The sequence below is a fragment of the Natator depressus genome, chromosome 1, assembly GCF_965152275.1.
Source record: "Natator depressus isolate rNatDep1 chromosome 1, rNatDep2.hap1, whole genome shotgun sequence".
NCBI lineage: Eukaryota > Metazoa > Chordata > Testudines > Cheloniidae > Natator > Natator depressus.
In genome coordinates, this window is record NC_134234.1 from 294,832,969 (window position 1) to 294,858,561 (window position 25,593).

The 25,593-nt window shown below is 39.0% G+C and overlaps 1 protein-coding gene across 1 annotated transcript in view; it reads right to left on the reverse strand.

Annotated features, from left to right (window-relative positions):
• CNTN1 (contactin 1) overlaps positions 1-25,593 on the reverse strand; it is a 417,240-nt gene that overhangs the window by 138,586 nt on the left and 253,061 nt on the right. The window contains exons 3-8 of the mRNA XM_074942235.1: positions 22,218-22,344; positions 15,895-16,067; positions 10,758-10,853; positions 6,122-6,331; positions 4,188-4,284; positions 3,896-4,077 (exon numbers count right to left, since the gene is read on the reverse strand). Coding sequence (XP_074798336.1) covers positions 3,896-4,077; positions 4,188-4,284; positions 6,122-6,331; positions 10,758-10,853; positions 15,895-16,067; positions 22,218-22,344 — 885 coding nt within the window. The remainder of the gene's footprint in view (positions 1-3,895; positions 4,078-4,187; positions 4,285-6,121; positions 6,332-10,757; positions 10,854-15,894; positions 16,068-22,217; positions 22,345-25,593) is intronic.

The window sequence follows — 25,593 nt, forward strand, 5'->3', positions numbered from 1 at the left end:
CTATATACAGAAACACAACTCTAAGCCAAACTAACATGACAGGAACTATATAAACAAGAAGGTGAGGGAAGATTTTTGAAATGCAAAGATTACAGCTCCAATAACCATTACGGGTGGTAGGAAGTAACTGAGGGGGAGTGTTGGGGGCAGCAGAGCCCTTTATACCTTTGAGCAGTGGCATGAGGCGCCAGGAGTTCAGCTGCCCTGACGGGAACTGCTGAAGGAAAAATCTCCAACAACTGTGGACGAAGCACGCACACACCTACAGTGGAATTGACATGTGCAATCGCTTAAAGAAGAATCATTACAATACTGTGCTATTCATTAACATTAGTTCCTTGTTTTAAGCAGCAATACACAGGTATTTTGACTATATTGATGGTGCTGTGTTTTACATCTCATACGCGCTTTATATATTCTTTAAGAAGGACCTGAGACTTTATAAGGAAGAAGCAGAGAGGTTTTTCTTTCTTTTATTTGTAATTACTCTTGTGTGTCTCTTAGCAAATTATTGTTTGCTATAATGATAAGGACTGTACCATTATATATTTTTAAATTCAGTTCACTAAAAGTGTAGCAGTCCAGTTTACAATTGTTATATCAGGACTAAGGATTATTCCTTTTTGTCGGAACATATGTTTATGCTTTCATGTGAAGTGTGCACGCAAGGTTTTATTTGCATGGAAAATGAGACTCTTCTTCTTAGACTGCAAGCATGGGTGCATGTAAGTTATAGCAGAATGTGCAAGAATATAATTCCTATACTAAATACAAGTGATGGCATGAAGTGTTTCACAATGCCAGTCAACTGAAAGTCATTCTGAGTGACCAACTGTGCTGAAATTTTAGAGAAACGGCATGCACAAACTATAATGAAATAATGAACATAAAAAGAATGCAAAGCTAATACTACAGATCTGGCTTAAGCCAATTGAAGGAATCCAGCTTATGGCTGGAAATTTATCTTTAACTCGCCCTCTTGAAAATATTCATTTATAGAAGATCTTACTGAGTGTACTGTGCAGAATCTACTAGATGCAACAAGATGGGTTGCTTCAGCTGTAGGGAAAATAAACAACAATTTTCATATCAAATCTCTTTTAAGCACGATAGTCCTTCATTTTCCTAGTTCCATATTGCTTCCTGGAACTGTTGTAAGCTCTTCCTACTAGAAGCATGCCCATTTTTCCAACTCCTCCTTTTTGATGTCCTTGCTCTAATGGGCAACTAGGTATATGTAACCCCATCTATATGGGGGCGTGCACACCCTAGGAGATATTTATAATACATATCCCTATAATTTCCCCACTTAATTGCAGCACAGATAACTAATCATAGCAAACTTAGAGTCTCTAGGCCAAGTCATAATAATTCTCCTCCACTCTCCTGCCCCCCCATTCCAAATTAAGAGATTTTTTATGAAGTCAAAGAAAGTTAATTTTAAAAAAACAGTATGGGCAGGCATACTGGGTCCAATGTGACTGCTTTACGTCTCTGACCATAGTCTCCAGAAAGAGAACATTTTAATTTGAAATTTCAGTTTAAAAATATAGCTTTCATTTAACAGAAAAACTCATGACAATGTAATCTTTATATCAGAGGTATCCCACTAAAATATGTGCTGGCATGTTTTTGATGGACTTTTCTTCTAAAACTAATTTTCATTCATGAGACTGTGAATGAGAGCACAAAATTATATTAAAATATAGGGGAAATGAAGAATAAGCACCTCTTCCCATAGATGCAGAAGTCTCAGAAACATAAGGGCAGATACAAATTTACTATAAGGGACTTGAATTTTCGTATACCAATTGCAATAACTGTAATCATAAGAAATGCTGCAAATTTCAAGAAATACTATAGTGAAGGTTCTCTTACATGGGTAATTCAGAGGCCATCAAGCATAGGGAATATTGTAAATCAGTAATGCACCAACTAATTTAAGTAAGAAACAATGGTGGTCATGGAATATTTGGAATTATCCCATGAGCGCCACAATAACCGTAAACAATTTTTATAGAGGTAACAATGGGAAGTGGACGTAACAAATCATGATTGCTGAAGTGAATGTAAGATAATATTCGTTACCTCTATGGTGTTCATATTAGATTGCAGTTATTCCACATATTAACTTATTAGTAGCACCATAAAATAGATATAAGTAAACAATTTGCAGTTGTAGATAACAAGGAATGCACTTAAAACGTGCATTACTTATTCTTCCCCAGAAAATATTCCAAGGAAACCGAGAACGCATTTAAGAAACAAACAAAAATCAAATGCACCTACATTTATTCTTGCACTGTATAAGTGCCAAAATAATAGAAAAGTCATATTCATTATCATCATGTATAATAAATAGTGGTGACCCCCTGACAGCGAGAGACAGGTTATCTCAGGCCCATTCCACTGCTAGCAGTAGGATGCATTATGTTCTTGAGTGCTAAACACAGACTGATAGACATGTCACAGTTTGGAACAAGAGAAAGCCAATGGTGCAAAATAACAGGAACAAAAATGAAAACAATTGTTGGATGAAAATAAACACCACTGAGATCTAAGATACTCAGTTTTTTACAAAAGGAAGTGATTTAATGGAAATCTCCCTCCAATGGAAAAAAAACCCCAAAGGTATTTAAAATCTAGAAAAAGTGAAGTAGAGAAAGCTCAAAAGAATTATTAACATTCTGTGATGGGGAAAGGCCAGATGGCTATAGAAAAGTAGTGGGAGATAGATATATTAGCTCCACGCTAAACAAATTCCTGGTACCAGGATCAGTGAAATGGCAGCTGCTCCAGGTCAGTTAAGACACCTGGGGCCAATTAAGAACTTTCCAGAAGGCAGGGAGAATGCTAGGTTGATTGGGACACCTGAAGCCAATCAAGGGCTGGCTGAAACTAGTTAAAAGCCTCCCAGTTAGTCAGGTGGGTGTGCATGTCAGGAGCTGTGGGAGGAAGTTGTGCTGTTGGAGAGACTGAGTAGTACACACCATATCAGGCACACAGAAGGAGGCCCTGAGGCAAGGGTGAAGTGGAGCTTGAGGAAGCGAGGGCTGCTGTGGGGGAAGTAGCCCAGGGAATTGTACATGTCATGTTTCTAAAAGATACTATTAGGGTCCCTGGGCTGGAGCCCGGAGTAGAGGGTGGCCCTGGGCTCCCCCCAACCTTTGCCCCCGATTAATCATTGAGACTAGGAGACAACAGAGACTGTGGAAGGAAGGATAACTTCTCCTCACCTCCCTTGCTGGCTTATGATGAAAATGGCTCAGTAGACTGTGACCCTTGTCTCTTGAGAGAGAAGGGTTACGTGGAGAGTCACAGTGAGCCTCTGAGGCTAGTGAAATCCGCCAGGAAACGCGGGACCCACGGAGGCAAGGACAGAGCTTTGTCACAATTCATATACATTAGTAGAATATTTCACTGAAGTTAGGATTAAACAGACATTTAAGACACCTTAAAAATCTTTAGAAAGAGTGTGTATATAAAAGAGAAATTGTAGGCAGGACAAAGAGAGAAAGGGTGAAAAGAGCCAGACAGAATGAGGAAACAAGAAAGTGTGATAAACCTAGTGACCTGTTTTTCCCTTAGCAGTTCTTATATTCAACTGTTCTACAATTAAGCAAATTAGCTTTCACTATGCATATTTATGCCATTTTTAACCTTTTCACATTGCAATCAAGATGTAAGTAGAGCTATTACAATGAATTAAATTGAGCAGTTCAATTAATAGATCATTTTTATGGTTGTCTCACAATGCATGAATTTTGGATTTTGTTTTATTACCTCAAACAACAGTGTGTCAAAATGATGCAATTAGATAACATGGATATCAAGTGTGAAAACACAGGTGCTCCCCAACATAAGAATTTATGAAGAATTAAAATGCTCTATCTACCTTGAACATAAACTCTTGCCTGATGTTTATCTTTTCCTTTATAGTTTTCAGCTTCACATTCATAAGTTCCTTCATCTTCAAACTGAATATTTAAGATCTTGAGAACTGCACCAGACATGCTTATCTCAGCAGTTGCTGGCATGGGTTCAAGATACTTATTCCATCTAATCTCAGGAACGGGGCTTTGAAAAGACATAATAATATGTATTTGCGTTAAATATCCTGAACTTTTGCTCCCAATGAGATATGAAAGCCAATGTATTATTCTAAAACTACATTAAAATATACTTACTTTCCAAGTGCAAAACATTCCAGTGTCACATTTTGCCCCAGGAGTGCATATGTATCCTTGAATTTAACCTTGATATCAGCTGGATATACTTTAGATCCTAACATTAAAAGAGATTCACAGACATAGCCAGTCAGTGACAGAAATTAATACAGCAATTTTAACTTCTACAGCTCAAGAAAATGTCTTAAAATTCCAGAGAGAATTTTTCTTTACGATATGTGACACCATGTCCATTATCAGTGAAGTCTGACTTAACACCGAAAAACTTTAACAATAAGGCAGAACTATTTTCAAAAAATTATCTTTTATTGGATGATTAATAGCTAATATTCAAGAGCACAATTCCGTAGGGTAAACACATTTAAACTTATTTTGAAGTGTAACAGTAGATTGTAAAGATGACGGAGAGAGCACATTCCTATCTTTTGTCAATTTATCTCCATGGCTTCCTTAGAACAAGTGTGGATAGAATCATTTTTATTTTTGTGAACTTTAAGGTCACCCCCTTCTCTTCTGCAGGTACAGAGGTACTTGGAAGTAGCAGAACTATTGTGCTTTGTTACACAGGGGAATAGGGAGTGATGGAATGCCAGGAGTCTACGTGGGCATATGAAACCCTATCTACCAGTGAGCTGAGCTCTGTGGAGCATCTCTTGTGCTATCAAATGAAGGACTCAGCTAGGGACAGCTAGGGAACAGCTAGGGACAGGATCAGCTGAGCTGAAACTACCTACATTCACTGGCTATTACCCCTTACAGAGCAGAGAAAAATCTAACAGCCACAAGGGTTACTGAAGTTCTGAAGATACAGATCAACTGTGGGGCTGCTCCATGGTCTGAGGAAAGGGGCGGATTCCTTCTCTCTTCCAGACCAGCCTCAAGTCAGGCTGGCATAAGGTCGATAGTTTGTCTATTAGTGAATAAATGGCACTTACTGATTATTAATCTAATTGTTATCCAAGAGTTCTAATGCCAATTAACATGTTTTTGCATGGATAGGAACCACTCACACATGGAGACATACCATGAGTATTTATCCTAAGTTCTCTCTAAATGTGGAAATTCTGTGGTGAACATTCTGTTAAAATAGTAAAGTAAATAAATATGAAATAGGAATCTAGTGTGTTCTGTAAAATTAAAAATACGAAAAATATGTGGCTTCTGATCAAGTGAGCCCAATTTTGTTAAAACTAAATCTTGCATCAAGCAAATAGTGTGTGAAAGACACGTGCTGGACATTCCAAAGTGCATGCAGGGTAGTATTTACAGTATCAAAAATGCATAACTTTGCTGACAAAATGGCAGTGAAAAATCTAGTAACACGAAGCCAAAGAGAAGGCTCAGGGGATTGGCACAACTATACAAAGCCTCTGATCTCTAGATAACCAAGTACAGATCTTCCCTCCCTCCTGCAGGAAGAGCAGGTCAGTGGCTTTTACAATACCATTCCAGAGTCATCATAGCAGAAGGTAACAGGGCCTGGGAGATGGACCAGAAGAGGCTGGGTTTCCCACTGCTTAGGGGATTTCCCAGAAAACATAATACTGCCAGGAGCTGCCTCAGCTTTTCCATGGAGTCACGACCCCCCCCCTCCAACAGGGATCCTAAGGCCTGCCAAAGCCAGGAGATGTGACAGGTTTTGGGACAGATCCAATGGCCTACTCCGTGATGGTGAGGGGGGAGAAAAACTCATACCTTGAGGACAGAGAAGGGACTCTGGGGGGATCTTCATGGAGGTTTCCTCTCCAAGATGACCCCAGTAGGAGGGAATGATGTGGGCCTTTGTATGTGGAACATTTAAATAATATGTCTGAAGTAACCCTACCAAAATGCTAGTTCACTGCCTGCCTTAAGATTTATCTCAGAGCTAAAAATACTGCAATAAATGGGAAAAAAATCAAAATGCAAACAGAATACTTCTCATAAATACTTACGGTCTACAGCCTGGGGAATAAGTGGAATGAATTTGCTGAATACACTCTTTGTGATTGAAGGACTGGACACAAAACATGAATAATTGCCTTTATCTGATGCTTCTACATTTGCAATGTAGAGATTGCCATTTGTCTGTGACACAAATCGCCGTTTGTCCAAAGTAATGAATACTGGAAACTCATTTAGAAGCCAGCGATAACTGAGATCATCTAGAGGAAAATATTTTCTAGTTAATATTTAACAAACCCAAGAGTAATAGTATCAGCTGTTTGTACCAAATCAAGCCACAGTATGTTCTGTGGTATCATCTATAGTAATGTAAAAGACAGTGATTTTTTGCAGAGTATGCAATGTTTAAGGATTAATAAGGGGGATCTGTAAAGCTAATCAGAAAACCTAGAAAACCCACTAGTTTATGAACGGATTTGCTTCCTTTTATCAGCAGTTCCTTAGTTTTTGGTTAGGAGGACGGAGTCACATAAGAAATAAGAACACATATCTCAGAGGAGCAAATTAGAGGCGTGCAAACAGGGAGGGAAAAATGTGTTTGTTAGCTCCTCACAAGGTCAACTTCAATTCTTAAAAACAAAATATTAAAATCAAAATGTTGCACTGTCTGCTAAGAGGACCAAATTAAGATGAATGTCTGTGAGATACCATCTATTTGTTTCTGAAGTTCAAAATACTCCATTTAATGTTCTGAGAAATATCAGGTGATATAAAACAAATCTAAAGATGGCTTACATGAGAAATTACACAGATAAAAAACAGAGATACTGGGTTAGGCCATGATTTTTAAAGGTATTTAGACATCACTCCATTCAATGTTGCAACGCCTAACTGATTTAGGAACCTAAAACTTGTTTTCAAAAGTATCATAGGTATTCAGGACTACATCCACAAAGGGGACTAGATCCACTCAGAGTTTGCAATGCCTAACTTTTAAGCACGCTGCTTAATGCAATCGCTGAGTTAGGTGCCCAGTCCTGCAATACAATACTGTTAGGAGTATTATAGGAGTATTAGTGCCAATGTAGGATCCAGGCCTGTTGTTTCACCTAAGACAGTATTTTGAGTTCTGCTTGCCTGTTTGGTTCTGGCTATATATACACATTTTTACTAATATGTGTGAACAAAGGGATTCTTACTAAGAACAAAGACAGACACTGTAAATGTTGCTTTTTCCTAAACCAGATAGGTTTGTTAGTATAATAGAAATAGATAAGAGCAGTTAAAGTGTTACTGGGCATGGTGGGAACGTAATATATAAGCGCATACTTGAAGACTGCTTCAACTCCTTATCTGAAGGCAAGGTCAAGCAACCAGTTGGGGGAGGGGGAGCAAGGGGAGATGTGGGTGGGGGGGGAGGTAAAACTCTAAAAGACCAAAAGAAATGCCTGCCCCTGACCGGAGTACAACTTCACTTCTTACCCTTCTCATAGGATACAAAAGGGGTGGGAATGAAGACCCTAGCCTGCCAACCTCCCAAAATGGAATATGACCATAAGCTATAAGGGATGGGACTGTGGGGTGCATTTCAGGTATAATTATGCTTGCTGAGGAGCGGGGAGTGGAAACACTGGAAAACAGGGCTCTGTGGCATCAGAGTTATGCTATACATATGCCTTCTGGAAATTAACCCCAATAAACATCACATTGCTTGCACTTCGAACTTCTGGTCGGCTTTCCGACTGAATGACAAGAACCAGGGGAGAGGGTGAAGGGAAAGCCCTCGAACAAACACATGGGGAGAGACAGGAACCTAAGAATGGCATTCACAAAAGCCAGCAAGTTGAGCAGGGAGCCACTTAAGATAGCCAGTAAGAAATGCTGAGGAGAGAGGTAGGACTTAAGATTCTCCCTGCTTGGGATTCACGGTCATATACCCTTTTCTAGGCTTAAATATTAAGTAGTACAGATCTTCCCCTTCCCAAGACAGTGCCTAACCATCAGGCTAGAAAGTCACTCTCCCTCTCTCTTTGGCCCAATATATACAGAAATACAAAGTGGCACAGCTTCAACAGAAAAGATTGGAAGAGACCCACCTGAGAATACCTTATCAATCACTTAGTAGTTAGGGCATTCATGGAGATATGGGAGAGCAGGTTCAAGTTCCTGCTCCACATGAAGCAGAGTGGGGAGCTGAACCCATGTCTACTGGTTAAAAGGGGGGTGGCACCACCACTACCACCTCCTCCTCTTCTGGCAGATGTGTTTTGTTCAGGCCTTGATCCAGTAGGTGAACTTTCAGCATGCCGACCAGATTGGACCCTGTAGGTAAAGGAACTCCTAGTTTGTGAATTATGTTGGGGCTTAGGTGTGAACTAGGTGCTGAGTGTTAGGACTGATGTGGCTTTGCATATGCCCACCACAGGAAACTTAGGCACCTAGGGAGTTTAGGCACAAACTAATTTACGTGGCAGCTAAGTAGGGGTTCTGAGGATCTAAATTTTGGATTTAGGTGCCTAAAGTGTCTGTGAGGTAATGCCTAAATCTTTTTGAGGATATGGTCTTTAGGCACCTAAGTCTCACTAAAAGTCAATGGGACACAGGCTCCTAAGTGAGTTAGGCACTGCAACACCTAAATACCTTTACAAATCTGGGATTTAGCCCATTAGAGGAGTGATCAGAGAGCTTCCTCTGAGGCACCATCTCATCAGCTGACTCACTAGGAACTAGCATCAAAATCTGTGAACTAGGCACCTAATATTAGGTACCCGGGTCCATAATTAGTTCACAGAACATGGCTATTTCTACCTCCTTGCATACACTCAATGCAGGATAACTTTTGGTAATTTAACTTGATCTCCAGCGATCATTTATTGTATAAATAAAGTGTAACTATTTGAAGGAACACAATTGTTTTGATATTTCTTCAACAGATTTAATTAATGCTTTGGATATTAGGAAAATAAGAAACTTTGCATGTTCTTTATGTCCTTCTTGATGATGAATTCTCTATCAGCTAGAGAATATCTATTTTCGGGGGAGTTAGCGGTAATAGTAAGTTTCCTAAAAGGAAGCATAATTTAGCCTTCAAATACCAAATCATTGTCTAACTACTATCTGAGAGCATTTGTTTGCAGAGTTAATTTAAATTTGCTTGCTTTCAAACCTTCAGCTGCAGCTTTTCACGTGACAAACTGAGCTCAGACTTGGTAATTACTGTACCAAATTAAAGAGACTAAACACAATTCAACGTTAAATTCATGTCAAACTTGAATTAAACATTGTTAAATTGTAAAATAGACAGATAGAAGAGTTAAGACCAAGAAGAAAATATCCATATATTTCTTCTGTTTGCATTCTGTCAATATATAATCTTCTTAGAACAGTAAATGATACCATGTAGTAAAGTTAAAATGTAATGGGCCACATCCTGATCTTACTGAGGTCACTGGTAAAACTCCTATTGACTTCAACAGTACCAGGATGAAATGAAAATTATCATGTGAAAATTTTGGTTGCTGATTTTCCTGATACAAGGTGCTATGATGTCCACTGGATAAGATGAATTGTCTTATCTTAGGTAGAAATCTGGCCCATCATTGCAGTATCTGAGTGCCTCACTCCTGTGGGGTAAGGAAATGCTATTACAGATGAGGAACTGAAGCACAGAGAGGTTAAGTGATTTGCCCAAGGTCACACAGGAAATCTATGGTGGAACAAGGAACTGAACCCAGTCCCAGGTTACTGCCATAGGTAATGGACCATCCTTCCTCCCAAATTCTTAGAATCATAGAAATGTAGGACTGGAAGGGACCTCAATAGGTCATCTAGTCCAATCCCCTGTACTGAGGCAGGACTAAGTATTATCTAGACCTCCCCTGACACCTAACTTGTTCTTAAAAAACTCCAGTGACAGAGATTCCACAACCACCCTACGTAAAATTACTTGATTTCTTTTTAGTAATGTTATTTCCAATTTCAAAAACTGTTTGTGAATTCTAAAATTAATTTGTACCTTATTGCTGTCACCATATAATTGAAGCCTTAGTTATATACAGTACAACATAATTTTCACTCAGCTTCTATTAGTCTTGCTTTATTGTTTATTCCATATCACTATAAACACTTTTAATAGTTTATGGACAAATTGACGAGAAAAACCAGCAATGTTTTGTGTGCATTGGGCTTTTCTCTTCTAGTTTGTACATTTGGGAAAATTTCTCCTTTGTTCTGTTCATCTACAAACATGTTGCCTGAAACTGACCTAGTGGATTTGAGCTTGGGAAAAAAGTTACTGCTGTTTATTTACATCTCATATGAGTCAAGAAAAAGCCCCTTTCTCCATACATCCATGAAGCAAACAAGACCATAGGTTTCGGGGGGAGGAGAGGAATATAATCAGAGACTTTATTTAATTTTAACTAACTGAAGTATTAACAGTGTCCAGAAATCTTTGTTCATTAACTTAAAGGGCTCAGTCCACTCTCCGAAGGATCAAAAAAAACTATCAGAAGGAATCATTTTTTGCCTTTCTTAATGCATGCTTAATTTAAACTACACTGTATATACCAACAATATCTTTATCCCATTTATTAGATTTAAATGGAAAATATCTTAATCATACATATACATCCTATCCCTTCCATACTATAGAGATTGAAAATCGTGTAGTTTCAGTTGAATTACCTGGGTAATGGTAAGGAGGCTCGCAAAGAAGCACTGCTCCAACACCCTCCCGTACTTTCACCTCATAGCGTTCCTCTGGTGGAAATGTATCAAGGTCTAGATTTAAAAAAAAAAAGAGAAAATATAAAGTTTTTTCAGTGTTTAAGGATTGTTTTCTACATTTGGATTTACACATACAGCTCCTTTAGAGAGGAATGTAGAAATACATCAATGTTTGAGACAAAGTGCAGGGCCATACAGCCTGTTTTGTTTGCTTTAATCCTAGCATCACCAACTGCAATGACTCTGCCTGTTCTAACCCCTGCAGTTTGCAACTGCCCATAAAGAAAAAAGAAATGTTGACTTTGGCTCTGATTCTCAGGTCCAGGCGAGCTGCATTTAGAGCCAGAAACCAAGGATGGGTAGGGCAAAAGTGACTTCAGAGAATTTTTCATTCTCCCAAACGAGGGGCTGTCCAGGAGGCCAATTCAATGCCTGTTGTAACTTGGAGCATCCCCATGGCTTCCCCCAAGATGAACCAGGCTGTCCCTGCCTCATGGGCTATTCCAACAGCCAAGGACTGCTGGACGGCAGAGTGGTCCAGCTACGTATCCTATGCCAGGGGCTTTGAGATGGGGGCACAAAGCCAGCTGGGGGATCCTCAGCTGGCTGGCTGAAACAGCTCTATGGCCACTTTGTGCCAGTGGAGCAGTGCAAAGGGCCTTCTGTAAAAGGGCCAAGAATCAGACCCTTTTGAGTTACACATTGCAATAATGGTGGCCACAATTATAAGACAGTGATGGTTTGATTGCATGTCAGTTATGGATAGCAGATTTTATTTCTTTATTTTAAGAGTGGTACCTACAAGCTGGGCAATAGCTACCCTTCTTGTGTCACTTTCATTGTCATATCTCTTATCAAATTAGACTGGGGTAGGGACTGTCTCTTTTACTAAGTGTTTGCATAGCACAAAGTACAGTGGGAGTGGGGGAATCCAGAATGTGTCTTCTAAGTGCTAACACAGTCTAAATAAATAATAATAAATATTAAAAGCTGTACACAATATCCTTCCCATCAAAAGCCAAAGGAATCATCCAACCTAAATTCAGATTATTTCAACTCTCTTCCTCAGGCTGCTATTTCCAGGATCTAACTACAACTTAAGTTCATGAGTGGCAAGGCAGAAACAATGACTAATCAGGATAGAGATGCGTACACATTTACACAAAAGGACATCAGTATGGTTTATGAGCTACTGTAACTGAGAAGACAGTAGAATAAATACTGTACACATAGCAGAGGGACATCAAAATAATAGGGTAAGAGGAGAAGCAGATCTTTTCAGTGACTGCTTGTAGGACAAACATCATAAAGGAAATCTCTAAAGACCTATGCTATTAATATATAAACAGGGTATCTCTTCAAATGTCTGAACACCACACTCTCTTGATTCACCTTCTAGCTCACAACTAATTCAACCAATTATTCTTATTTATGGTTGGTTCAGTATGGATTCAGATACTGGTCTGAACTAGATTTGCAATTAAATCTGAGCTAGTTAAGAACATAAGAACAGCCACACTGGGTTAGACGAAAGGTCCATCTAGCCCAGTATCTTGTCTTCCAACATTGGCCAATGGCAGGTGCCCCAGAGGGAATGAATAGAACAGGTAATCATCAAGTGATCCAGCCCCTGTTGCCCATTCCCAGCTTTCTTTCTGGCAAACAGAGGCTAGGGACACCATCCCTGCCCATCTGGCTAACAGCCATTGATGGACCTATCCTCCATGAACTTATCTAGTTCTTTTCTGAACCCCATTATAGTCTTGGCCTTCATAACATCCGCTGGCAAGGAGTTCCACAGGTTGACCATGCGTTGTGTGAAAAAAATACTTGGTTTTTTTGTTTGAAGCCTGCTGCCTATTCAAGCATATTTCTTTGACCAGGAATTGAATCCAAGCTGCGGCAGCAAGAGCACCCAATCCTAACCACTAGACCACCAGGGAGGACATACGTTCTTAAATTGGCATGGCTTGGAATGCATGTACATATGTATTCATCTAAAGCATGAAACAGATGTCGTTCATTTGTCAAAGAGGACTACTCTTATCAAGCAGCTGGCCATGATATTTCCTTCTGACTTCACAACATGGGATGATACCGCCAAACTGTTTTTTTCCTGGCTGTAAAATTTCACAATTTCTTGTGAGGTTGCCACTGTTTTTCATTCCCTCTTTCATCTTGGCATACTAGTAAATCTATTATACTGATTGTAAAAACTACTAGTGCTATCCATGAGTGGAAAATATAAAACAAAGTGATTACTACTTTGAATATGGCCAAAGTATGGTTTGAGGAAAGAAAAAAAAATCTAATTGTCATTTTTTTAATACTTACTTTAATAATTTCCAGTTAAAATAAGTAAATGCCTAACTTTATAACTGGACTTTTTATTTATGCTGTGTTTTCGATAAATTTGTGAATTTTAGGAATAATTACCACAAATTAAAAAGGCATAAAAAAGAACAGGCAATTTAAATGTAAAAAATAAAATTAGGTTTTTACTGAAATAGAACAGTCTGTGCCAGGGTGTACAGAGATGTCTGTTCAATTACTGATCTATAACTGCACAGTTTCTTCCCACTTATGAAATGCCTCGAATGCTGATTGGCTCTGAGTGTCTGATTTGCATAATAACTATCGTTATTACTCAATAATTATGAAGAATGTGAATCCTTGCACTCTAATTGGAAGATATTCATTATTAACCAGAGCGCAAGAATTTGTATAATCACTTTATAGTTATAACTGTACAGTGATTATGGAAATGTCTTTGCTCGCTCTGTTTGGCTATGACAGTTCCTCTGCTATGATTTGGCTCCTGTTATTACAATTTTCAATCTGTTTTCCACCGAAAAAGGAGGTGGTTCAGCTTCGGACTCCCATCAGCATAAGCCAAAAAAGCGCCACCATTTGACATGAAAGAAGAAAATTCCCCAGAGCAAAGGAAGTTGATGTGGGTGTGCGTGCAGACACGCAAATATGTGCATGCACGTGTGTGGTAACAGCTGCTAGAGAAAACCTTTTTAAAATCTACTTTAAAACCTTTGATTCATTTCTCTCCTGGAGACCCAATTCAGCCCCACTGAGATCAATGACATTTTTGCTAATGTTTGCAGGACTGGACTTTTCAGTTTACCCCCACCTTCCTAAGAAGCCAGCTTGGCTTTTGTCCCAATGACAATTTTATTTGAGTTTAAGATGGTTGTCTTCACTATGAACATCTCTTCCCTTTTCTCCAAAGTACAGATACTGAACATTTTTTGAATTTCACCAATTTTTTTTTTTTTTGCAGTTTTATAGAATGGGCAAGTCAATGAAAAAAAATAAAAAGTTTTTCACAATTATTTTTATCATTTTTGAATGAGCTCTATGCCAAATATGGTTTTGAAACAGAAGTATATCACAGTTATTGTGGTGGTGGGGCGGGAGAAGAGCTTTGCTGACCTATAGGGAGACAGGGGAAGGGGAAATAATAAAACAAAGGAAACAAGAGACAACAAAGTTTTAATGCTTTTTTAAAAAAACAGACTTTCAGCAGTTTCCTGGCATATTTTGGTTTCTGTTGTTTTCTTGATTCATCCCTATCGTTAGCATTTGAATATTTGCTTACAAAGTTCAGCATAACAATGCTCTGTTAACCTGGTATAAACTAGGGATGTAAATATTGTTTAAAAAGTTAACCGTTTAAATGATTAAAATCATATAATTTAACTGGTTAACTGATTAAAGGGAGAGGGGCTGGGGCTGCTCTGGCCAGCCCAGGGCTGGGGCTTACACCTCTTTAAAGTGAGATAATTGCTTCACTCCAAGTCTACAGCCATAGGCATCTGCAGTGTGAACTACTGGAATGCATGCCACTCCTTTGACATTAGTGGGAATGCCTGCCTACTGGCTAAATTCACCTTCATTACAGAGAAACTCTAATCCAGCCTTGCATTTCTGCTAGAAAATGTACTGTGGAATATTTCTATTTAAAATACAGACCACACTTGCATCCAGACTTATGTGAAAATCCATGAGCCTGGCTTCATTTTTAAATCTTTGGTCCCATAATATTAAATTTATTTTCACAAAACATTACAACCTGGGGTTTACATGAAACCTCTTAAACCACTGATATTATTCACTAAAAGTGAAATACTGACCAGTGCAGAGAGCGATCATAAGGCCTGTGGAGCACTTGTCTTGCCTAAGCCCTTAATATGGGGATTAAGCGGTCCATAGGGCCTTATGCAGGATCTCTGCACGAGGACAGATTTCACCCTGTGTTTTTAATGTACAAAATATTTCCAGGATAATATCATTTTAAGGGGGAAATAAAAAACAAACAAACAAAAAACCTTCTTTCTCCAGATGATAAAGTCTAGCTATTTATGTTACCTAGGTACATCCATTTTAGGGTGACCAGATGTCCCGATTTTATAAGGATAGTCCCAATATTTGGGGATTTGTCTTATATAGGCGCCTATTCCTCCTACCCACATCTCAATTTTTCACACGTGCTATCTGGTCACCCTAATCTTTCTCAACAAAATACCTGTTGTTGACAATGTGTGTGTGAAAAACACTAGCTCATAATTGTCTGAAGTTGACAGAAATGCCCTCAGCACGGCCTTAAATATGGCATAAGGATTGCAGCATTCTTTTCACTATAAAATGACACATCATCCATCTTCAAGAACTTCCAATCTGTTTTGACAAGAATGACAGCTGACCTTCATCATGTGAACCTATCTGTCTCTCTCTTCTGACAACTTCCCCATGGGTTCCATTGTGTCTTAAAAAAAATTAGGACACTATATGCCTCAAGATTGTGGGAATTCCCCCTCTCTGGTTAAACAAGCTGTGTGACCCTCTTTGCAGATATAAACTTAAGGCCTTTGAGATGGCTGTAATGCCAACAGCAGGATGAAGAGTATAAGCTACTTTAAAAACTTACTACTTGCTGGTCTGTCAATGAAGGCACTTTATACCATTTTCACAGAGCGATACAATGCAATGACTGTAAAATGCTGCAACAATAATACAGTGAAACATTGACCATTTAAACCTAATCAGTATGTACTTATCTGTTTTAAAGTTAACAATTGCTTACATCCAAAACTTAGAGTCGCTTCAGCGCTTCGGACAGTTCCAAAGATATTCGATGCTATACAAACATATTTCCCAGCATCCTTTGATTTCTCTGGATTATTGATAAGAAGTCTGCCTCCCACGACACCGTAGCGATCCTTTGTTAAATCAATATCCCAGTTATTTAGTTTCCACCTATTAAAAAAAGAAAAGATGATGTGATGATTGCAAAAAATTATTTGCAAGAAAACTCTTCCTATGTGGGTTCACAACTTGCTACTAATTGTAAATAACTATGATATTATATTCATGTATTATGATAGATGGTTTTATTTTAATTTTCCTCAGACAAGGCTCTCAAATTTGACCTGCCTTAATGGCGTATAAACATGATGTATGGCAGAGTAGCCATGTCTGTCCCAGTATATTAGAGAGACAAGGTGGCTGAGGTAATACCTTTTAACAGAAGTTGGTCCAATAAAAAATTACCTCGCCCAAATTATCTCTCTATAAACATGATGGCCAGTCCAATTTGCAAGGTGAGAAGAACCACCATCTGTGAGGTAAGACTGAAAGAGTTATACGGGGGGTGAGGGTGAGGGTCAAGTAGCTCAAGAAAACACCCACTGTGCACCCTTGGAATATGCAACAACAGAGTTACTACCTAATCTCTACCAGATTCTCCCCCATTCACTTGAGGATGTGTAGGCCAAGGAAGTTACTTCAGGCATAAAGTATTAGTAATGCCAGTGAAGAGAGAGTAGGACTTGTTCTAACACTGCCATTTTCTTAAATAACAAAATTGCTGGGAACTTCTACCCTGACTGCTAGAAGAATGACTAGGGCATCTGCATGGGAGACTGGGTGGGTAAATGGATGGGATAGCTCCTGCATTTGATTGTGCAGATGTGGCATTGCTGTTTTATTTCATAAAATACAACCACAACAAGACATGAACTCAGTGGGCCAAATTCATCCCTGGTGTAACTCTACTCACTTCAATGGAGTTTAGGGTGACCAGATAGCAAGTGTGAAAAATTGGGACAGGGGGTGGGGGATAATTCGAGACTATATAAGAAAAAGACCCAAAAATCAGGACATTCCCCATAAAATCAGGACATCTGGTCACCCTAATGGAGTTACACCAGAAACGAATATGACTCAATACTTTTGAACTGCCTACACAATTTCATGGGAATGTATAGGTATTATTGTGTCCAACAGAGGGAGCCCAAAAGCTTGCTTGAAGGCAATGGAAATGTATTACAAATAACTAGGAAATATATCATTTCATATAAAACTTACAAAGTTCAACTATGCACACAATTTCATATCAAGATCTACAGGCAAACAATACTTTTTGAATATCGGATTACTCTCTGCTTGCTTCTTCAACAAAAAGAACTATTGAAAGGTTGTTTTAAATCCAGTTACCATTTGGGAAGTTAAAGTTAATTACGTATTGAAATTTGAAACGGAGAGAAAAATCTGAAGTGGGTTTAATAAAAATACAACCCGAACAAAATCAAAACTCAGTAACTTTCAAACAAGAGGCTTTTCCATAGCAGCAGAAGTAATAAATAATAATAATAGTAATAAAATCTTCAATTATATTCATGGGAATTAAAAGATGTAATTTCAGTACTGTGAGGGAAACCACATGTAGACATTATTAATACATTATAAAATATATGCAGAAATATACAAGGGTAGCTATCACATACATAGTTTAAACTATGACAAAACAGACCAGAACATTCTTCACAAACTGGAATATGTGGCGAATCAGAAGAAAAAGTCATAGTAAACATGTTCTTCTGAACTTGTTAGTTTGAGGTCAGTACACGGTCACGTTTCCTTGATCCAGCTTGAATTTTTCTTATTGTGTAAACACAATATTATTTATATTCCTTTGTAAAACATTTGTATGTTCTTTTGGAGCATACAAAAGCCAGTAGGAGAACACTTCAATCTGCCTGGACACTCTGTAACAGATTTAAAAGTAGCTATACTTGAACAAAAAAAAATTCAGAAACAGTCTTCAAAGAGAAACAGCAGAACTAAAATTCATTTGCAAACTTAACACCATTAATTTGGGCCTGAATAGGGACTGGGAGTGGCTGGCTCATTACAAAAGCAGCTTTGCCTCTCCTGGAATTGACACCTCCTCCTCTATTATTGGGAGTGGACTACATCCACTCTGATTCAATTGGCCCTGTCGACACTGGTTCTCCACTTGTGAGGTAACTCCCTTCTCTTCATGTGTCTGTACAATAATGCCTGCATCTGTAATTTTCACTCCATACATCCGATGAAGTAGGTTCTAGCCCACGAAAGCTTATGCCCAAATAAATCTGTTAGTCTTTAAGGTGCCACCGGACTCCTTGTTGTTTTTGTGGATACAGACTAACATGGCTACCCCCTGATATTTATAAAACAAGGTTACTTTAAAATTAAGTGTCATAAAAATAGACCTTAACAGACTCATTCAAAATGTGCACAAACCATACCTGCGTAACCATGGGATCTTATTACTGTAAACACTCTCTCCTCATGCAGTTCCTCGAGCTGATCCCAATACTACAAATACTTATGAGTAACTTTATGCACAAGAAAAAGTCCTAATTAGTTCAGTCGGACTTCTCATATGCTAAAAGTTTCTAAGGAGTGCAGGTCTTTTCAAGAACCATTGTTACACTCATTGTGTCACAGCTAAAACAAATTGTAAGCTCTTCAGGACATGGAACACTTTTGTATTTGTTCTGTAAAGTGCTCAACACACTTTTGGGTGCCATATTAACAAAAATGTGGGGCCGTGTGACCTCCATGCCTATATAAGAAGCTGGTGGCTCAGTTAGGGCCAATCCAGATGGAGGTAGGAAGTCTAGAGACCTAGAGAGAGCAGGGGAGGGACAGCCTAGAGAAGGGCTCTCTGCCAAGAAAGCTAGCAAAGCTCTGTACTCAGAAAAAGCCTGTATGGAGGCAGGATATGGTAGGACTCTGGATGCTGTGTATTTGAAAAACCGGAGGAGACAATATTTGAAGTGGACCCGAGAAAAATAGGTCAGTTGGAATCTTAGGGCAGACAACCTATGGCTTAAACCCCTATTGTCAGAGGTCTGAAGTAGAGAGATGGCACTTGTCACCTTTCAAGGTGATAAGGCAATTCCCTGAAACAAAGCTTAGAGGCCCAAGAAGGACATAAGGATATTTGAGCCCCATGGAAGGGTGAAGGATTGCCACACTTGGAGACAGGTAGTATAGACAAACTCCTGCATAAATAGGGAAGAGACCAGCATGCACCCGGAGAGAAGACCAGGAGAGCTAAAAATTGAGCTCAGGGTAGGACTGAAGGTTTTGTGTTGGACTACTGTTTATCTCCAAAACAGAGTGGTTGAAGGCATCACAGTGACCAAAAAGCCTAAGGAAGACTGTTGGAGAGACAGGAAAATGAAGACATTGTTCTGAAGTAACTATACCAGCAAGTAAGAATGCTGTTGAATTATGCTAACTGCAAATAAGTAAAAAAAATCTCAGCAAGAAATACTCAGATCTGTTATTGAGTGGAAAATAAGGCTGTCAAGCAATTAAAAAAATTAATCGCAATTAATCACGCTGTTATACAATAATAGATTACTACTTATTTAAATATTTTTGGATGATTTCTACATTTTCAAATATATTGATTTCAATTATAACACAGAATACAAAGTATACACTGCTCAATTTATATTTATTTTTATTACAAATATTTGCACTGTAAAAAACAAAGGCAATAGTATTTTTCAATTCATCTAATACAAGTACTGTAGTGCAATCTCTTTATCATGAAAGTTTAACTTACAAATGTAGAATTATGTACAAAAAATAACTGCATTCAAAAATAAAACAATGTAAAACTGTCAGGCCTACAAGTCCACTCAGTCCTACTTCTTGTTCAGCCAATCACTCAGACAAACAAGTTTTTTTACATTTGCAGGAGATAATGCTGCCCACTTCTTACTTACAGTGTCACCTGAAAGTGAGAATTACAACATAGGCGTTTGCATGGCATTGTTGTAGCCGGTGTTGCAAGATATTTAAGTGATAGATACGCTAAAGAGTCATATGTCCCTTCCTGCTTCAACCACCATTCCAGAGGACATGCGTCCATGCTGATAACAGATTCTGCTCAATAACGATTCAAAGAGGTATGGACCGATGCATGTTCATTTTCATCATCTGAGCCAGATTCCACCAACAGAAGGTTGATTTTCTTTTTTGGTGGTTCAAGTTCTGTAGTTTCTGCATCAGAGTGTTGCTCTTTTAAGACTTCTGAAAGCATGCTCCACACATCATCCTTCTCAGATTTTGGAAGGCACTTCAGATTCTTAAATCTTGGGTCGAGCACTGTAGCTATCTTTAGAAATCTGATATTGGAACCTTCTTTGTGTTTTGTCAAATCTGCAGTGAAAGTGTTCTTAAATCAAACAGCATGTGCTGGGTCATCATCCGAGACTACCATAATACAAAATATATGGCAGAATGCGGGTAAAATCATGGAGCGGGACACATACAATTCTCCTCCTAAGTGTTCAATCACAAATTTAATTAATGTCTTTTTTTTTTGTAAACAAGCATCATCAGCATGGAAACATGTCCTCTGGAATGGTAGTCAAAGCATGAAGCAGCATATGAATGTTTAGCATATCCGGCATGTAAATACCTCGCAATGCTGGCTACAAAAATGCCATGCAAACACCTGTTCTCACTTTCTGGTGACCTTGTAAATAAGAAGAGGGCAGCATTATCTCTTGTAAATGTAAACAAACTTGTTTCTCTTAGCGACTGGCTGAACAAGTAAGACTGAGTGGACTTCTAAGCTCTAAAGTGATACATTGTTGTGTTATGGAGTACTATTATGTAACAAAAAAAATCTACATCTGTAAGTTGCACTTTCACGATAAAGAGATTGCACTACAGTACTTGTATGAGGTGAATTGAAAAATACTATTTCTTTTGTCATTTTTACAGTGCAAATATTTGTAACCAAAAGTAATATAAATTGACCACTGTACACTTGGTATTCTGTGTTGTAATTGAAATCAGTATATTTGAAAATGTAAAAAAAATCCAAAATATTTAATAGATTTCAATTGATATTCAATTGTTTAACAGTGTGATTAAAACTGCAATTAATTGCAATTAATTTTTTGAGTTAATTGCGTGAATTAACTGCGATTAATCAACAGCCTAGTGGAAAGCCTACATTTCCCAAGGTGTTCACCGCATGAGCTATCCTGCTGGTTTGGTCTTTGAAGAAGTCCTGGCAGTGAGGGGAAAAAAAAGCCCTATTAGTCTCCACCATCACCATACTATAAGAACGCAAGAACTCTCTCTGTTACGAAGGATCAGAATCAGAATGAATTGTCAGGCCCCAGTGTTCCAGTCTCCTCTCAAGTTCTCCATTTATCATAGGTATTTTGTATAATCAAGTGATTTGCAAGGATGATGAGGTGAAAATGAACGTCTGGTAGGTACTGTGTTGATGGTACAGTACAGTAGATGATCATAATCGTATTATAGACATTGACAGAATAGCTCAGTGACTGAACTGTGTCTTCCTTCATACAACTCTTGACAGAAGACTAATTCTCTCAGTTTGTGAGAGCAGATGAATGAAATGGGTCCCTTGCCTTGAGAGGACTTAGGAGTCTGTCCCTACTTTGAAGGAGGTGCTTATCTGACCATGACAAGAATGTAAACTACCATGCTCTCATGACAAAAGATAAGCTCCAGAGTGTGTCCTTTGATGTGTGTTGAGCCTATTGTAGAGACCTATGGAAGACATGAGATCCTACACTTGCACAAAAGAATCAATCACCATGGACTGGTTCATTAAGAATATGAGGTTTATTATGACAGTGTTCATATCACGAAACTCTAGACTAGCTGATAGAAACATTTAAAAAAAAATTCCATTAAAAAGCTTCTCGTGTCTAGGATGACAATGGTGTCCCTGATTTTGACTGACAGGAAATGAAGGACTGTCTCCAAAGATCACAGCTAGGCTCCCAAAAACAAATTAAGAAATCTGAAAATGTTTCATGAAACACAATTGATATTTTCTGTCCAGGACTTCTCTAGACATCATTGCAAGCATAAGGAAAGCTGTCTTCTTAATGAAAAAAATGCACAAACTTCAACTCGTATGCGTCTAAGAAGACTGTACAGCCACCTGCTAAACTATTCATTCATTCATTCATCCATTCATTCAGAATCAGCAAATTATATTTGAAATGTGAAATGAAATGGGTCTGAAATGCCTGGCAAGCCCTGTAATTCAAAACCAAGCTAAAGGTTTACTTGTAAGTTGGAAAAGGGATTGCTCGAGCTCTGCAGTTCATTGAAACTTGTCCATCTGTAGATTCCTCAGGGTAGATGGTATCAATGGGTTGCTCCTCAAACACTGGGCCATATCCTTTTCCATCCTCTGAAATAAAAATATAGGTTCACAATTAATATGTTAAGAAAGTAAATCTTACATAAGAATATAAGAACGGCCATACTGGTTCAAACCAAAGGTCCATCTAGCCCTGTATCCTGTCTTCTGACAGTGGCCCATGCCAGGTGTTTCAGAGGGAATGAACAGAACAGATAATCATCTTGTGGTCGCAGCCATGCCGCGTCTCCCATTCCCAGCTTCTGACAAACAAAGGCTAGGGACACCATCCCTGCCAATACTGGCTCATAGCCATCAATGGACCTATCCTCCATGAATTTATCTGGTTATTTTTTTAACCCTGTTATAGTGTTAGCCTTCAGAACATCCTGTGGCAAAGAGTTCCACAGGCTGACTGTGCACTGTGTGAAGAAATACTTCCTTTTGTTTGTTTTAAACCTCCTGCCTATTAATTTCATTTGGTGACTCCTAGTTCTTGTGTTATGAGGAGTAAGTAACACTACCTTGTTCACTTTCTCCACACCAGTCATGATTTTATAGACCTCTACGATATCCCCCCTTAGTCGTCTCTTTTCCAAGCTGAAAAGTCCCAGTCTTATTAATCTCTCTTGAACCAATTTACATCATCTACACCTATTAATTTTGTATTGATTTTCATTAAGAAACAAACAATAAAAAATACAAAAGGCACACCCTTTATAACATGCTGTGTGTGTGGATGCTATTGGTTTGCTAGCCCTAAAAATAATGAAGTTCTGCATGCATCAACAAAACAAGCACATCATGGACATCAGTGCTGGCTTCCCTTCACTACTCTTCTCTGGGTCATTCTTGCCCTGGGGTGAAGGAGAAGGTAATTTAGATTCCATTTCCATTAATTTCTTACCCTCTCTGCTGACATTACCAACTAGGGTGACAATTAGTGCCAGGTCTGATGGAGGTATTTGTCATTTGGAGATCTGTCGACTAGGAATGCATTTGAGACCAACTCATCTGACATAGGCCAACATACTGCCAGCACTGATAGTGAGGACATGTGAGCTGGGACAAATACAAACGAGTGACCTAAAGCTGAATAGTCCCTTTTCCTACGACCTACAGAACACCAAAGTTTTTATATGTATGGAATGAATCTTTACTGTACAGATAATATGAAAGAGAATGAAGCTGAGCCTTCCTCTCCAAATCAAAGTGCTCTCCTTTTATTCAGGCCCCTTGGAAAAGAAAAATGATGTTGCCACTTTGATGTAAGATGCTGCAGGCAAAGGTAAATTTATCATTGTATATTCAATTAAATTCCCCAAAAGCTGTTAAACGAAAGTTAAAGTTGATGTGATGGGAATAGGTTACATTCATGCTTGCACTGAAAAGTCAAGATTCACACGTTAGGAAATTCCAGAATTAAGGTTCTCTGAGCAATTCACATTTTTAAATAGCTTCGTCCCCCATGCCCGTCCTCCTCCTGAGCTCCTGACCTCTTCACCTTGCTCTCGCTTCCCCTCCTCGCTCCCTGCATTCAAGTCAGGCTGCTTTCTCCCTCCTTCTCCACATTGCCAGGGCACCAGCAGGGGCTCTTAGTTCTGGTGACTGGTGACGCAGTGGTCCCCAGCTGCCGGGAAGAGCAATTGCAGGGCATTCCTGTCTAGCCCCTGCAGCCCTAGGATGTAGCACCCACAGGGCATATGTGCATTTCATAGTCTGCAGTATGCGCATTTATATGCTCTGGTGGAGAGCATGCTCAGCACAGGTGGAATGTTAAGAGATTTTAACTGACAAACTCTAATAAGTCTCTAATGAGAGAATGTGAACTGATATTTTTCAAAGTGTTATAATTGGCTAAATGTAGCTAAATTTTCATGGGTACAGCAAAAGCTGCAAGCCAGATACCAGGGCCACTTCCCAGCCGAACAAAGTTCTTGCTCCAGAGCATGGAGTTGCTACAGCTTCTCTACTAAATGAGAAAACTGAATGTAACTAAAATATCAGCTAATAAATTAGTATCAGCTATTTCATTCATTCCATAGGTTGATAAAAATTATATGTTTCTATAAAACAACAAAAAGTCCAATAATACACAGATGGTATTTTTGTTATTCCTAATTCCCACATTTTTGGGCCAATATTTTTATTAGAAAACTATCCGAGATACTGATAAAGAGCTTGATCCTGTTCTACTTGAAGTCAGTGACAAATTTCCATTGCCTCAACTGGGAGCAGGTCCAAAGAGGTACTACATGCTGCAGTGTGGTCATGCAAATTCATTTATAACAACAGCCAGGTAAGGAGGAGAGAGAATTGTCACAGAAGCAGAGGAGAACCGGAAAGATGGCGAGAGCAGCTGAAAAATGAATTCCTCTCTTTACTTTTACAGCATACCACTATTTAAAATTCATGTATTATTAAACCACATAAATATATCTTATACTGTAACACAGACAACAGGTATCTACTGATAGTGGGAGGAACAATTTAAAGGTTCCCCCCCAGCACACCCCCTCTTATGCTCAGTGGCCCCTGTTTGCAAACCCAAGAGGTTAGCTCAGCGTGGAGAGGCAGCAGGAAAAGCAGTGGCTCTCCCTGCAGCTCCCAAATATTCTGCTGCTGCCTTCCCCCGTTGGCCAGCCCCAGGAGCTGCCATGCAGGGATGGGAGCACTGCTGGCAAAGCCTGGCAGAAATCGGGGGGGGAGGAGGAACATGGGGTCACCCCCCACCCTCAAATGTTTCACCTCTGAACTGTAAGCTCTTTTGGGTAGGAACGAAGTGTGTGTATAGGGCCTATAGTAATTGGGCTGCAAAGTTGAGTGGGGCTTCTGGGCACTTCTGTAAACAATCACCTCCACCAACAAACATTCAACCATGTAGTATACAGTGGCAGATTAACTGTTTCTATCTTGGGATTCAGATGATACAACTTTCTTACAAAATACGCCATTTCATATTTCGTGATTTCATCTGCACTCATTATTATACCATAGCAAGTGACTGTTCTGAACACCTTCCAAATATGCTATATAATGCCGACTGTTAGCATACATTTTGAATTCAGCTCCAGTTGACCGGGTTAGGAAGATCAGATGAGCAGGATACAGACCAAGAGAGGTAAATAATGTGAATATTTCATTCTCCATTACAAGCTGAGTGTGAACCAGAGATATGCAAACAGCATGAGTACTCCAGTATGATGAGGCTGCAGTGGGACTGGAGGATTGTGAGGGACTAGAAAGTCATACTTCAGATGAGACGGTCGGGAGCTGCAGGATCCCTCCCGCCGCTTCTGG